Raw genomic sequence first — 15,277 nt, forward strand, 5'->3', positions numbered from 1 at the left:
AAAAAATAAAATTGGATCCAACCTCCTATCATTCATGAAATAGATTCCAAATGGATTAAAGTCTCAAATATGAAAGGCAGTATTTCAAACTTTTTGAAGAAAATGTAGGAGAATGTGTATATGATTTAAAACACAAAAATTCCAAATCATAAGAAAAATTTATTAATTTGACCACAGTTATATTAAGAAAACCTGATCATTGAAAGACACTATAGTATCTTTATAAAGAACATGGAAAGAGATGCCAGAAAATGAGAGAATATATTTGTAGCCCATTTAAGGAAAAGAGTGTTATCCAGAATATCCTCAGAACTCACAATGATCATAGGAAAACACAACTAACATAAAAGAAAAATGGACAAATACATAAGCAATCAATTCACAAAAAAAGAAAAGTAGACTTTGGTAAGCATTCAATCTCATTAGTAAAAAATAAAATGATTTGCGGGGTGCCTGGGTGGCTCAGTCGGTTGAGCGTCTGACTTCGGCTCAGGTCATGATCTTGCGGTCCGTGAGTTCTAGCCCCGCGTCAGGCTCTGTGCTGACAGCTCGGAGCCTGGAGCCTGCTTCAGATTCTGTGTCTCCCTCTCTCTGACCCTCCCCTGTTCATGCTCTGTCTCTCCCTTTCTCAAAAATAAATAAACGTTAAAAAAATTTTTTTTAAATACAATGATTTGCAAATATAAAATTTCACGGTAATATGTGATAGCCAGCACAAAAGAAAACTCATACAACTATTTTGCTAAAGCAGTTTGGTATCATCCAGTAAAATGGAAGGTATGCCAAGTCTGTGGCCCACTAAGTTTACTTCTACATGTATATATGCTTTCAGAAGTTCTTGCAATGTGTACCAAAAGACAGGGGTGCCTGGGTGGCTCAATCAGTGAAATACTTTTGTGAAATAACTAGGAGAAAAAACAGGGGCTACAACTAGAAATGAGGCATAGAGAGGGCTTCAAAAATACTAATTTTATTTTTTAGGCTTGATGGTAGGAACATGGGTGTCTTTTTCCTTCTTTTTCTATATGACTTACATATATGGTATAATTTTTATGTAAATAAGATATTTTAAAGGAGAACTTTTTAAGTAGCATAATTGAAAGGGAAGAATGAGGAAAACCACAAAAGATTTTTGGGGACTTATAAAATTTAAGGCTTAATAAGGGGGAAAAAGCCAACACCAAGCAGACATTTACAACAATAAGGAGGTTCCTAAGGTCACTGGACTCCTCCAAGAAATCATTTTATCCTGAGGCTGTAATCATATGTTGTCTTTGTCCTTTTTGCCTTTCCCTGAGCCCTCAATGTTAGTGGCTCTTTTCAGATACCTGTGGATATGAATCCGGGCTAGACCCCTACCACATTTGATTTATTTTCTAACAGAGTCCGAGAGTACATTAAGCATTCACTTTTAGCATTGGAACCCAGGATTTTAAAATAAGGTTAAAGGCATGATTAAAGCCAGAATTCATTAAATGGAAAGTCATTAAAAGGAAAGTGAATGCTTGCACTACATTATCAGGAGTGTCTTCTACAAGAGCATTAGATACAGAGCAATGAGGTAATTATTCCATGCTGTCACATTGTTTAGTTCTAAATTGGAGCAGGAGAGAATTCTGGAGTGGATTCAAGCTTGTTTTTATCATGCATACAGATATAATTTCTTGGTAAACTTTCATCATTTTCATTTTTCCTGAACAAATCATTTTCAGCAACTTTTAATCCATGATAAATAATTTTGACCATGAAATATTATTGAGTTGCACTAATTAAAGAGTGAACATTCCCGGTAAATCACTATGGAAAATTTTAATGAACAAGCCAAATGAATGAGAAATCAATACTTATTGATTGTTTTCTGGCATATCATTAGAGCCAAAATCTGTTCTCTTAATCAAAAAGCAAAGCACCTAAATTGCCTGTCTAGTTTTTTGCAAGTTTTGCATCTGTCTTTGTGTAAGTCATTAAGACTTTTGTTGCCAAATCAAGGAGGCATTCAGAAGGAGGTATTCAGTTGCAAAATGACAACTCTCCTTGGTTCCTATTTCTCACCGCCTCTCTATAAGTTCACAGAAGTCACCAGACCCTTCAATCCAGTGAGGTATGCATTCGTACTAGAAGATATCTGAAGTTGTTTTGATAGAAAACAAGTTATTTTGTCAGAGCTTAAGCTTAGTAGTTTTCTATCCATTGTAGGAAAAGCAGACTGCTTTATATTTTGACTTTTAGATTTTGTTTGCTTGGAATCAAACTATAGGGTAGATTATGATCTTCTGGAAGTAAAGACCATTTTGTTTTGTTTATTTTTTAACGTTTATTCATCCCCCCCCCCCCCCAGAGACACAAAGCAAGCAAGCATGGGAGGGGCAGAGACACGCGCGCGCACACACAGTCACACACACACACACACACACACACACACACACACACACACAGAATCCAAAGTAGGTTCCAGGCCCTGAGCTGTCAGCACAGATCCCGATGCAGAGCTCGAACTCATGTACTGTGAGATCATGAACTGAACCGAAGTCTGCCACTTAACCGACTGAGCCATCCAGGTGCCCCATGATAGTTTTAACTCAAATGTAAGATATAGCACCTTTTCAAGGAAACTTGACAAGATAGTTGTATCCTGAAGTGTTTCTTACATTTTATAGACAGTGCTCTGGTTCACCATGAAATTCTCATCACATAGACTGGAAGATACTGTACAGTTATGCTGAGGTAAAAATAACTGTGAAAAACAGCCTGGGAAGTCCAGATGGGAGGATGCAAAAGAATATGCTGCCCGAGTGGTTTATGTATACAGTGCATGCTGGTGGGCTCCTGTGGTTTGTTCAGGGGGGGCCACAGATTTCACTTAAGCCATCTACCAGCCAAGAGGGAGACGTGCTTAATCAGGGTGTCACAGCATCTTTAAAATTAAAATGAAACAATGAACAGAGATTTCTGGAATTAGGACCAGAAGATTATCTTGCGTGTATGGCTGTGAACAACGTCCAGCCGTATTGTTTCAGCAGTTATAAAATCCTTAGGGTTTTTTCTGTTAAGGCAGGACACTGATGTCAAGACTGAACTCCAGTGGACATGAAATAATTTTCTCTCTCAATACTGTACACTAATTATGTCTGAGAACCTACAGGAAATGTGACATATGAGGAAGCTTAAGAAACATTAGAACGTCGGTACGTGGAAAACCCTATTGCCTGTGAGTTTTGTGATGATGGTAAAGGCCTTATGAACATCCAGAAAGTCACTTGGATATTTATTTTGGTTTTACAATTAATGTTTGATTTATTCAAGCTACATTATCAAAAATCTAGTTCCTTAAGTTTTTTAATTTGGTTTGCAAATCACTAAGGGATCTTTGAATAATATTTAGTTCCTGTTTATAAACTTATATAATTAAACACCTATAAACATTTTAAATTGCATTTACAAATTTGTTACGTTTGATTTCCTTTTTAACTACTGTTCTTAGTGACTGAGAGTCTTTGCAAGTACTTAAATTCTCATGCATCTGTTACATTATACTTACAAGTAGCATAACCTTTGAGTTTTCTTAAACCTTCTAATGCTGTACGCAATTAGTCTTCCTGTAGTTGAAAGATACTTTCCCATTAAGGAAGCCAACAACTGTCATTTCAAGTAATTGAGGTTATTTCCTACCAAAGGCATAAGATCTGAATTCTTATACTAATCAAGGAAACTATTATATCGTGATATATAATTGGGGGGAGGTGTTGCCTATGTAGCATGCTTGGGATTACTAAGTATATCCAGAGATTTTTGACTGAGAAAACTGGTTAGATTTTTGTAGGCCACCCTGTGAGAACACAGAAGCTTGTTTATTGTTGCTATGTCAAAGATGCTGTAATTTCAAGAAGAGGACATTTACATGTCCCACCTTCCTAGACCCAGCTTAATGCACATGACCTCATGGTTCTACTCACAGAAGGCCTCAGTTCCAACCAGTTTGCCCATTGGATTAAATTTTACAGTTCTTTGAATTTTAGTACTTTTCTATTGGATTCTAAAGATGTTTGACAGTAAAGGAATCCTAAGATATTTAATGCCTTTTCTTGTTACCTAAATATAAATTCTGGATCCTTTCATAGTCTCGGAATCAATGACTCTTATAAGAGTTGCAGATGATATTTGATGGGATTTAGGTTATCTCACATAGTTGGTGGTGGTGCTTTTTTTTTTTTTTTTTTTTTTGCTTTGTTTTGTTTTTCTGAATTATAGCCACTATCTCTATGGGCAGTCTAGTGACATTACTAAGGAGTCAGGGGCAACAGAATTTAGACTTCTCTGCCCTCTTGAGAACAGGGAGCTAACTAAGTTAACTATAAGCTGAAGAAGGTAAAGTTGGATATCAGACTGCACTGGAGAAGCATTAAACTAAAACAGATAACTCAGTTATTATGTTTCAAAGGTCACACAGATGACCTGTATAAAAAAGTAATTCTTTAATATTTTTCAAACATCAGCAAATGAAATGTACAGTTGATACAACAGTAAACTCGGACCTACTTAATAGATTAAGAAACAGTGTTAATCTTCTACTACTTGTTCTGAAACTGGAAGAAATAAGCTTCCTAAAATTTCATAAATAGTACTTGGGGTGTAAAATTTATCAACTTTTAGGCAACTATAAGGAGAGCAACTAAATTAATAGAGTCCGGGGTGAGAGTTGGCCATGGGTGGGTTCTTAAGTAAAGTGCTGTCATAAGAGATGAAGTTGGTCTTGTAACTTGGTCTCAAATTACCATATCCGATTCAATACATCTTCCCCTGTGCAATACTAAAACAAAGTAGCAACTGGAAGCTAAGCCACAGGGCCTTCATCCGGCCAAATCATCTGGCGGTTAGTAAAGGAGCAATGCGGGCAAACAGTCTCCATAGATGTCGTTAAAGACCAGCCTTCTCACACAGGGCAGGCTGATAATCGCCCAGATTTTGACAAAGTTTCCTGGGCTAATAACAACATCTGGGAATATTCAGTCCTGAAACACTAGAGCTCTCAGATTAGAATGGAATGAAGATGGGGCACCTGGGTGGCTCAGTCAGTTAGGTGTCCAACTCTTGAATTTGGCTCAGGTCATGGTCTCACCATTGATGAGTTTGAGCCCCATATCGGGCTCTGTGTTGACAACAGGGAGCCTGCTTGGGATTCTGTCTGCCTCCTCTCTCTGCCCCTAGCCCACTCACGTTCTCTTGCCCTCTCTCAAAATAAACAAATAAACTTAAAAAAAATTAGAATGGAATTAAGATGTCTATAAAAAATGAATGTGTGGGGTTTTTTTTACTAATTTTAAATGTGTAAGTAATATATAAATGCAAAAAATACATATGATACCAAACATTTTAACATTTACAAATAAGATTAAATTACGTATTTACCAAGCTCTCCAAATCTAACACCTTCTTTGGAGGTAACCACCATCATCAGTATGAAGTGTATTTTAACAGTTCTTTTTCAGTTAAATCATATGCATATATTTACCACTGGAAAATTATTTTATGTTGTTCTGTTTAAAGTACTTAATATGAATGTACATATTGTTCTACAACTTGCTTTAGTCATGTAAGGGTATCTTGCTAGCCTTTCCACGCCAGTAAAATACATTTATTGAGTGTTTGTGTAGCAGTCCCTTTTCCAAGCACCGGCATATCTATTAATGCATTTAGTTCTCATAACAACGCAATTATTATTGTTATGTTATTATCATGCCCATTTTGCACTTTGGGATTCTGAGGGACAGAGAGGTTAGGGAAATTGCCCAATTCGGTGCCAGAGAGCCACGGTTCTGGATTCTGTTCAAAGAAGACTAACTCCAGATCACTCTCCTGGTAACTGTTTCACAGCACCTGAGACACATAAGCCTACCTCTGAATGCAGTGTGGATCAACCCCAAGCCCCATGGGCCCATCTTTTACGATCTTGGAGTGACTGTGAGTGATATGCATATACTGTTCAAGTTTTAAAATGCCACCAAGTGTTTCATGATGTTCAGCATTGTAACTGATAATAGCGTTATGTGTGATAGTCAAAGGTAGCTCTTTTTTTGAGGAGAAGAATGCACGTAAGAATGCAGAGCAGACCCCATCATCAGGCTGCTCCGTTCCCCTCCTTCCCTTGCCATCTATATCTGATCTGTGGGCAGCATTCCATTTACGTCAAAAATAACGTCAATCTAGTGAAAAAACTGAATGACTCATGGCATTACTGTAGGGAACCAATCACTGTGTAATATGATATATAACATCCTAATTTCACAGAACATTTTTCATAACAGCTGCTAAAATCATAATCAAATCCATTAAATCCTTTTAAAGGATCCAATTTGAAGCAATATTGAAACTAGTCTTAAAATGCAGGTATATTGAGGTGGAGTCCTTCCCACGCTTTATGGTTAACCTCTTCATATATTGTCTGTATTTGTCTATATTTATTAATCCATTTGAGTTTGCTCTTTTTTTGTATTTCTAGCTGCATTTGAGTCAGAGATAGGCTTTTTTTTTTAAGAGACTAGAGGATCTGAAAAAAGGATAGACAGAAAAAGAGAGATGAAAAGGAAATTTTCCTCTGATTCTTATGGACAGAACTCGATAGATTAGAGAGAAGAGGTAGAGGAAGGACCCAGGGTCTTGGGATTATAAAAGCAGTGTTACATTATTGATTAAGGTCTCTGCAGAGAGTGACAAACCATGAGAGAATGCAGCCACCTAAGACCTTGCATTCAGGAGCGTGTAACTTAGAAAACATTGAACCAGTTGGATTTCTTTGGCCACGGCTCCATCCGCAAAACTGACAGCTAATTTTTTGATGTAAGAATTTTATTCCATGGATATATACAAAGCCAAATAAAATCCCTCAGGTTTTTTTTCTTCCTTCAATATTATATCCTTATGGAAATTTGCAGAGTTAGCCCTTGACTTGTATTTTTGTTTGGAACATAAAGCAAGACTAAACAGTTCGATGAAGGCAAAAGATTACTTGTGAAGTTTACTTTCAGACTGGAAAGTGACCTTCCAGAAGGAGGAGAGGCTTCTGAGGGCTGAGCTCTATCCAGTCTCTTCCACAGATTAATTGTGTGATGCAGTTAGTAAACAAGTTAGTAACCTTTGAACCTGGATTTCTGATCTGGGAAAGAAGACTGGGCTAGAATCCCTAAGTTTCTTCTGAGTTGTAATATTCTGGTTCTTATATGACATGGTAGCCAAAGCTAGTTTCTAGTTACCCAGCCACATAAGTCCTGTACACATTTTCCTTCTGTTCCACATACCTCTTCTAATACTCTTAAGGGGGATGTTAGTGATGTCTTTAGTAGTTGCTTCCTCTCGACCACTTTCTCTCCAGCTTTCTGCTGGCATAAAAGCTGTTGAAGTGAAAGTTCTCCATTCCATCCCATTTTTTCTGATTCTTTACTTCAAAAAAATGTGTGCTTAGAATGAAATATAAATTGCTGATTTGTAATTCATGAATCACTGTTATAAAGTGACCCCAAGACCTTTGTTTTCAGGTCCTCAAAAATTAATTGGATGCAGGCGTTTGTTGGCCACTTGGATAATGGACATAAGGCACGGTTTTTCCCCCTAACTTCATCTTTAACAGATGTAATTCCAATAGTTTGCACCTAGTCAGTGCTAGCTGACATTAAAGCAGATATTCCAGATTGCTATCTGGGAGTTGTCTGATACCAGTGCCAGGCAAATTGCTGAATAGTAAAGGAGCCAGAAGCCCCAGAATAAATTCTCTACACTCTAAACCCTGCTAAGTAGCTTTCATGTTCCCTTACTTTCTTTGTTCAGTACCTACCGATGGGGCAGCTATTGCAGTCCTAGATGGTGGGTGCTATGTTGGGTGCTCCCGGGCCAGGATTCTATTGCAGAGGGAGCCATTTTACAGCCATTTTACATTTAGAATGAGCTTCCTCCTTGGGTCTTCCTGTCACCAAGTAACTAAAGCTATTATTAAACCAACCAAATAAATCATCTGAGAAATGATTTTTTCCTTAGCTTTCAACATGTCCTCCTTTTTATGCTTTCTTAACACATATGTGGAAGATTAATAATAATATTTCATATGTAGCCAATTGGAGAGATGAATTTCCTAGATTAGTCATGTTTTATGTGATTTTACAACCCCAAAACACTGAACATTAAATAAAATCTTTTTCTCGTAGCTTGTTCAACACTAGCTGAATTTGGAGGGCACAGGGTAGTAGCCTGGGGGTCAAAAAACTAGAAAAATCTTGGCTGCTCATCCATCAACTAGCCACGCAGAAGAGGGCAAGTTACTCAAGGTCTCTCAACTACAGGAGAGGACAAAATAAACATCCTCGGCTGCTCTTTTGTGTAGGGCTGTTGTGAAGAACACATGAGCTGGTGTGTGTGACTGTGCTTTGTTGTCATAGAAGGTACAGTCCAAATATGAGATAGATAAACTGTGAAACGTGCTTGTACGCCGATATATCTAATTATATTGTTGCTTTCATCTGGGTGGTGTTTCCATGTTTTATATGTAAACAAGAGCTTGTAAGGTTGATTATCTCCCAATTATCACAACTAATGAACTCTTAATCAGCAGCTGTAAGTTTAGATTCTATTGAAAGGAAGAAATTAAAGTGATCAAGGAGATTATTTTTTCTTCATTGACATGTAAACAATAGACTACTAATTAGAAAATATTTAGCTGTCCTTTGTATATACCTGAATGATCTGACTTTTCTGAATATTCACTTTTCTTTCAAATACAGGAAATGAAAAGTCAGAACCTTCTATAAATATTGTCATTCAAAGGATGTATCTCCTAGGAAAAATAGGTTTAATATTATTTGTTAGAACCATATGCCAGATGCTAAATTCCACATGTAAGAGAGGTATATCCTGAGATGCTTCCTTGTTTTGGTCTTATACTATATTTAGAGTACACCTTCATGCTAGTACTATGAAAAGGAATTGCCTCAGGTAATGCTACTGTAAGAAACTGTGTTATTCCATTAATTCCAGTACATATTAATTTTCTACAACTCAGTTATTTGCTTTATTTTTAATAATTTAAATCCAGAAGCACTTAATTATTAATTCTGTGAATATTATGACTTCATTTAATGACTGCCACTCTAAAAAGATAAAAAAGGATGGATGAGCAAACTACATTATTTCTAAGGAGCAATAACATTCCAGATAAATTCAACCAGAGAAGAGTTTTTCCTCAGCCAGTGCCTACATAGATTGATGGATGGGTGACATTTCCTCCTCCCCTTTATAATGGTGGCTTTGAGGGGCACCTGGGTGGCTCAGTCGGTTGAGCGTCCTACTTTGGCTAAGGTCATGATCTCACGGTTTGTGAGTTCGGGCCCCGCGTTGGGCTCTGTGATAGCAGCCTGTTTCGGATTCTGTCTCACTCCCTCACTGCCCCTCCCCTGCTCATGCTCTGTCCTCTCTCTCTTTCAAAAATAAATAAACATTAAATTTTTTTAAAAAAATTTAAAAAGATGGTAACTTTGAGTCCTGACTTGGACTCCAGGCAGCAAGATTAGAGGTGGTGAGTTGGCCCACAGAAGATCATGCTGGCTCTTTGGATGTTAGATCTTTTGGTTGCCTTGGTCATCTTTGGTGTTTGTTTTTTCCATTATGCTTTGTACATTTCTCCAAAACCTCACTGATTTATTTCTTACCTGCAGGGTATCAGGCCGGCATGGTTGTCACCTATATTTTGCCTAGTATTACTGATTACCTTGAGATTTTGTTATCAGCATCTGTGGTCTCTTTGTCAATCCTGTCCAAAGGTTTCCCTCACTGGTTATTTTGCAATATTCTTCTCTTAGACTTGAATGAGGCAGTCCCCGAAACAGAGCGCCTGGATTCAAAAGCACTGAAAACCCGAGCCCAGCTCTCTGTGAAGAACAGACGCCAGAGGCCCTCTAGGACACGACTCTATGATAGTGTCAGTTCAACAGATGGGGAAGACAGTCTGGAACGAAAGGTGAGCACCTTTGACCAATTTCTGACTTTGCAGTGCTGAGCTGTATCCTTGTTCCTACAGCTTATTGAAGGTAATGATTTTTCTGCAACCAGATTCTATGCCCTAGATGGAAACAGCTGGAATAGTTCACTGCTTTGTCTCCTAAATTCTTACTCAACTCGTTATATTGTTGTAATTCAAATTCTGTCTGTACTCATTCAATGAACTACCCCAAGGGCATTACCCATTTTGTCATATTCGTGATGGTGCTTTTATATTCAGCTGTTGGTTTCACCTAGTGGGAAATAATGTACAAGTAACTGTTTCTGTATGTCTTAGGATCTGTGTTAGCCACAATGGTAATGTGATGAATTGTTGTAAACTATGCAGTCTCATCTGTAAACCAACCAACAAACATTGGTTTTCAAGGGATTTACTAAAAGAGTTTGGTCTGATTTCAAAGTAAGTATTACATGGAGCTGATGTTCAGCGGCATAACCTCCTTTATAATCTCTTATACCAACAGCCTTCAAACAGTTTCTATAACCACACGCACATTACCAAATCACTTCTGCCCAAGGGTTTGAGAACTTCTCCAGAATCAGATTCTGGTGCTCCATCCCTCACTCCAGTGGCAGGCAGTGTGCCCTTCTCGTCTGACCACATAACTGAATTTCAAGGAGGACCGCTGCACCCAGAACAGGAGCCTTCCTCCTCTACGTGGGGAGACACTTCACTCTCCTCTCCTTCAAAATCTGATCACGATACGGAAGAATCTCCTTGCCACCATCAAGCCACAGTCAAGCAAATATCACAAGAGAAAGGTACGGTTGATTTTTTTGTTGTTTTTGCTTTTGTCTGACTTAACTAACACCTTGATTTGTGCAGTATAAGGATGGCTTTTTTTCTCATAGTCATAAGCCCTTTGTCTTCTTACAGCTAATAACTAATATTGCTGTTGTGGGATAAGAGCCCATGGCTCTCCTATTTGTTTATTTACTTACTTACTTGTTTATTTAATTTTTTTTTCCTGCCTGGTTAGTGTTTTTACTTCTACAGCTCTCCATAAGTTTATTATTGAAGGAAATTCTTCAGGAAGCCTACTAGAGATTTTGTAGAATAGCAGCCTGGAGTTTCAATAAACATTAACATACACTGGAAAAAAATATATGTGTATGTAATATATATGTAAAAATATATATGTGTATAACATATATAAAAATATATATACATACACATATACATATGTACATAGATATATGAAGCTGAAAGCAGTTATAGGTTTTAAGCCATTAATTGGTTTTTATTTAGAAGAAATCTCCACAGTAGTGATTTATATTGCAAAAATTATGACAGGAAAGCTATAATGGAGGGCGATTAATCAATTAAATTTTAAAATAGGCTCCTAGAATTAACACCAAAATTTCAGTCATGCCAATAGACATTTGTTGTTTTAATTTATAGAAGTAGAAATAACGAATTCTCGTTAAACAAGTTACATGATGCAGAGATGTATAAAGAATAGGTTCATTCTTTTCCTACTGTGTCTGATGTGCCCCTTTACAGTAACCAAGTAAATTTGGTCATATTATCTTTCACATCAGAAATACACATAAGTATATATTATGTATATATATGCGTGTGTGTGTGTGTGTGTGTGTGTGTGTGTGTGTATGTAGATATAAAAACAAAAGCACTTTTTGGTATGTTTGCATTTTGTTTTGTATGCTTTTGTTCACAAAAATGAATCATACAAATCACATGACTGCAGTTTTATTTTACATATAATAGTATTTTCAGAACATCAGCCTAGTGCAACATACACAAATTTCAATGACAAGAGAATTTTCTGTAGTGAGCCTATAATATAACCTAGGCAACCATTTTAATATTGATGGACATTTAGGCTGTATTCTGGAAGATTTCTTTTTGTATATTTACTTGTTTGCTTACCACTGTAAAAAAAGTTATAACAAGCACCCGTATATTCTTGTATACTGATGCTTTTATTTCTGTAGAGTACATTTTCGAAAGTTGAATTGGTAGTCAGAGTATATTGTATTCAGAGAAAAATGTATAGCTTTAAACTCCTTTATTATTAAAAATAAAGACTGAAAATAAATAAAATAAACATTCAAAATAATAGGAACAGAGCAACCAAAAAACAGAAAAAGAAAGGAGAGGGTAAAAGATATAAGCAGAATTTAATTTTTATTGAAATGAAAAGCCTATTCTTAACCCCCCCTCTCCCCACAAAAATATAGTACAAGTGTAAATTATTCCAGCTAAAGGTGAATAGTCCTTTGGAATGACACATTAAGAAAAATATAGACAAACAAACAAAATAGCATTGGAAAAAAGAAAGGAGATACAAAGATTTTAAAAATTATTTTTAAAGGTAGTATGCAAACTCAGTACATTTAAAAATCTAGAGAGGGGCACCTGGGTGGCTCAGTTGGTTCAGTGCCTGACTTCAGCTGAGGTCATGATCTCAAGGTTTGCAGGTTCTAGCCCTACGTAGGGCTCTGTGCTGACAGCTCAGAGCCTGGAGCTGTTTTGGATTCTGTGCCTCCCTCTCTCTCTGCCCCTTCCCCGCTCATGCTCTGTCTCTCTCTCAAAAATAAATAAGCATTAAAAAACTTTTTTTAAAGAAAATCTAGAGGAAATGGAGTTTCCTACAAAATTGGTCTACTCCAATTGGTCTAAGAAGAAAACTTGGATAAACTAATAGTCACAGAAATATGAAATATATTTTCACAAAAGTTTCCATTTAGAAAGTCACCAGACCCAGGTGGTTTTATAACTGAATTCTACTTAACCTATAAAAAAAAAAATACATAGGCTCTATTTTATGCTATGTTATTCCAGGTAGGGTGTTTTTCATTTATTTAAATAGCTGGAGTCCTAAAAACCAGTAAAGACTGTGTGGAAAAAAGAAATCTTATGCATGTTGATTCCTTTTAAATATGATGCTAATCAATTGAATATAGGAGTGCAAGTTAATTATATTTCCACAATCAGGTAGCATTGATTCTGAAAATGTAAGAATATTTAAACATTAGAAGATCTAACTGTAAATCATCATACAACAAAGGAAAGGTAAAGTGTTATAACATTAATAGAAGTTGAGAAGAATTTGATGTAATTCGTCAGACATTTTCAGTAAAAACTTGTTACAGTAAAAATGGAATTAGAAAAACATTTCTGAATATGATTGGTTACTTACCAGTGATCAGTCACTAAAGAGTGAATCTTAAATCATTTGCACAAAAGTTAGGAATAAGACATGAGTGCCAACCATCATCACGATTTTCAAGTCTGTTTTTGAGAATTTTCTAGTTGCAGGAAGAACAGAACATCAAATAATCAGTATAAAATTGCAACAGAGAAAACAAAAGTATCTTTATTTAAAGATTATATGAATATGCATCTAGAAGATTAAGTGGCCAGATATAAAATAAATATACAAAATCAGTACCTTGATGTGTGTAAGGTTGAAGTGTCTTCAACTTACCTTGAAATGCATTTGAAAATTAATGGATTAATGGATGACTAGAGGCTATCTGATAAAGCAATGTGTAGTAAATGGAAATTGGAGGATATATGGTGGATATACATTTATCCACTCTAAAAACTTTTTATCTTTTGAAAAAAAATTGAGTGGCAGAAAGATAGATCATTTTTGTCTATACTGATATAAAGATTTAGAACAGTAGACATTTTGTGGAACGTGACAAGCTGATCCTAAATTTATAAGAAAGGAAAAAAGGCCAGAATACCTGAGACTCTTGAAGAAGAATGAAGTGGAAGATCCTGGCTTACCTGATACCTGGAATTATTAAAAAGCCACAGGATTCATTATGCATATTATTTGTACAGAGGTTTACAAACAGATTCAAGAATAGAATAAAGAGCATAGAAGCAGATTACACACAGATACACATTTCAGATATATATGAAGTTATTTTATGAAAACTGCATAAAGAAGGGTGGATCAGTGGAGAAAGAATAGAGTTTTTCATGAGTTTTTCTGGGACAATTGGTTATCCATATTTTTAAAAATTATATTAGACCCCCTCATCTCATACCTTGCAAAAAAATTCATTCAAGGTGGATTTAAGACTTAACTGGAAAATAAGTGGAAAATGGCAAACTTTAAAACTATTAAAGAGATTTTTTAAATGTTGATATATTTTTGAGAGAGAGAAAGCAGGGAGAGGCAGAGACAGAGGGAGACAAAGAATCCCAACAGGATCTGCACTGTCAGTGCAGCACCCAGCATGGAGTTCGAACCCACGAACCATGAGATCGTGACCTGAGCCAAGATCAAGACGTTGGACACATGGCAACTGAGCCATGCAGGTGCCCCCAAACCATAAAACTTTTAAAAAATCTGTATGGAATATTTTTGTGACTTAAGGGTAGGGAAAGATTTCTTAAACAATATACAAAGGGGAGGGGAAACATATATAAAAGATTAATAACATCAGATGATAGTAAAATTAGGAACTTCTATTTCTCAAAGATATAACAAAGAATCCCACAAAATTGGAGAAGATATTTGCTGCCTGTGTAACTAATGTAGAAGTAGTATCTAGATTATATAAATAACTTGTATAAATCACTAAGAAAGAAATAACACAAGAGAAAATATATAATGTCCTGAACAGGCATTTCTTAGAAAATGAAAACCAAAAGGCCAAGATATGTATGAAAGTTGTTCAATGGTATTAGTAATCAGGAAAGTATGAAATAAACCAGATGAGATACCATTTTATACCTACCAGATTGCCATAAATATTAAAAGTCTGATGTTACCAAATACTGGAAAATGTGTGAAACAACCAGAGACTAAATAGTGCTGGTGGAATGTAAACTGAGGCAAACTCTTTGGAAACCATTTGGCATTTACCTAGTGAAGTTGAAAATGTGCATGCCCTATGACCCAGCCAGGGTTTATATAGCCTACACTTGCCTACTAAGAATCATGTACAAGAGTATTCAGAGCAGCCCTACTGTGTGATAACAAAACCTGAGAAAACCTGAAAACTGGTAAGTACTGGAATAATCACTAGTAAGAAAAGTTAAATGAACTATAGTATATTCATATGATGAATCTATGCAGCAAGGAAAATTTGAATAAACCACACCGAAACATAATACCAGGGCTGAATCTCTGGAACAAGACATTGAGAGGATAAACCAAATACCATAGGTATTATATTGCAAGGTCTTATATTGCAAGGGACCTAATACCATAGGTATTACAGAATACCTATGATTTTATTTCTATAATGCTAA

The 15,277-nt window shown here is 36.2% G+C and overlaps 1 protein-coding gene across 9 annotated transcripts in view; it reads left to right on the plus strand.

Moving 5' to 3' along the window:
* Nucleotides 1-15,277, plus strand: part of PPP1R9A (protein phosphatase 1 regulatory subunit 9A) — a 366,748-nt gene that overhangs the window by 324,346 nt on the left and 27,125 nt on the right. For 7 of the 9 annotated variants that reach the window (XM_047848722.1, XM_047848719.1, XM_047848720.1 and 4 more), the window contains 2 exons: nt 9,840-9,997; nt 10,503-10,800. In XM_047848722.1, coding sequence (XP_047704678.1) covers nt 9,840-9,997; nt 10,503-10,800 — 456 coding nt within the window. The remainder of the gene's footprint in view (nt 1-9,839; nt 9,998-10,502; nt 10,801-15,277) is intronic. The other 2 variants (XM_047848723.1, XM_047848725.1) reach the window with 2 other exon arrangements.

The sequence above is a fragment of the Prionailurus viverrinus genome, chromosome A2 (genome assembly GCF_022837055.1).
Source record: "Prionailurus viverrinus isolate Anna chromosome A2, UM_Priviv_1.0, whole genome shotgun sequence".
NCBI lineage: Eukaryota > Metazoa > Chordata > Mammalia > Carnivora > Felidae > Prionailurus > Prionailurus viverrinus.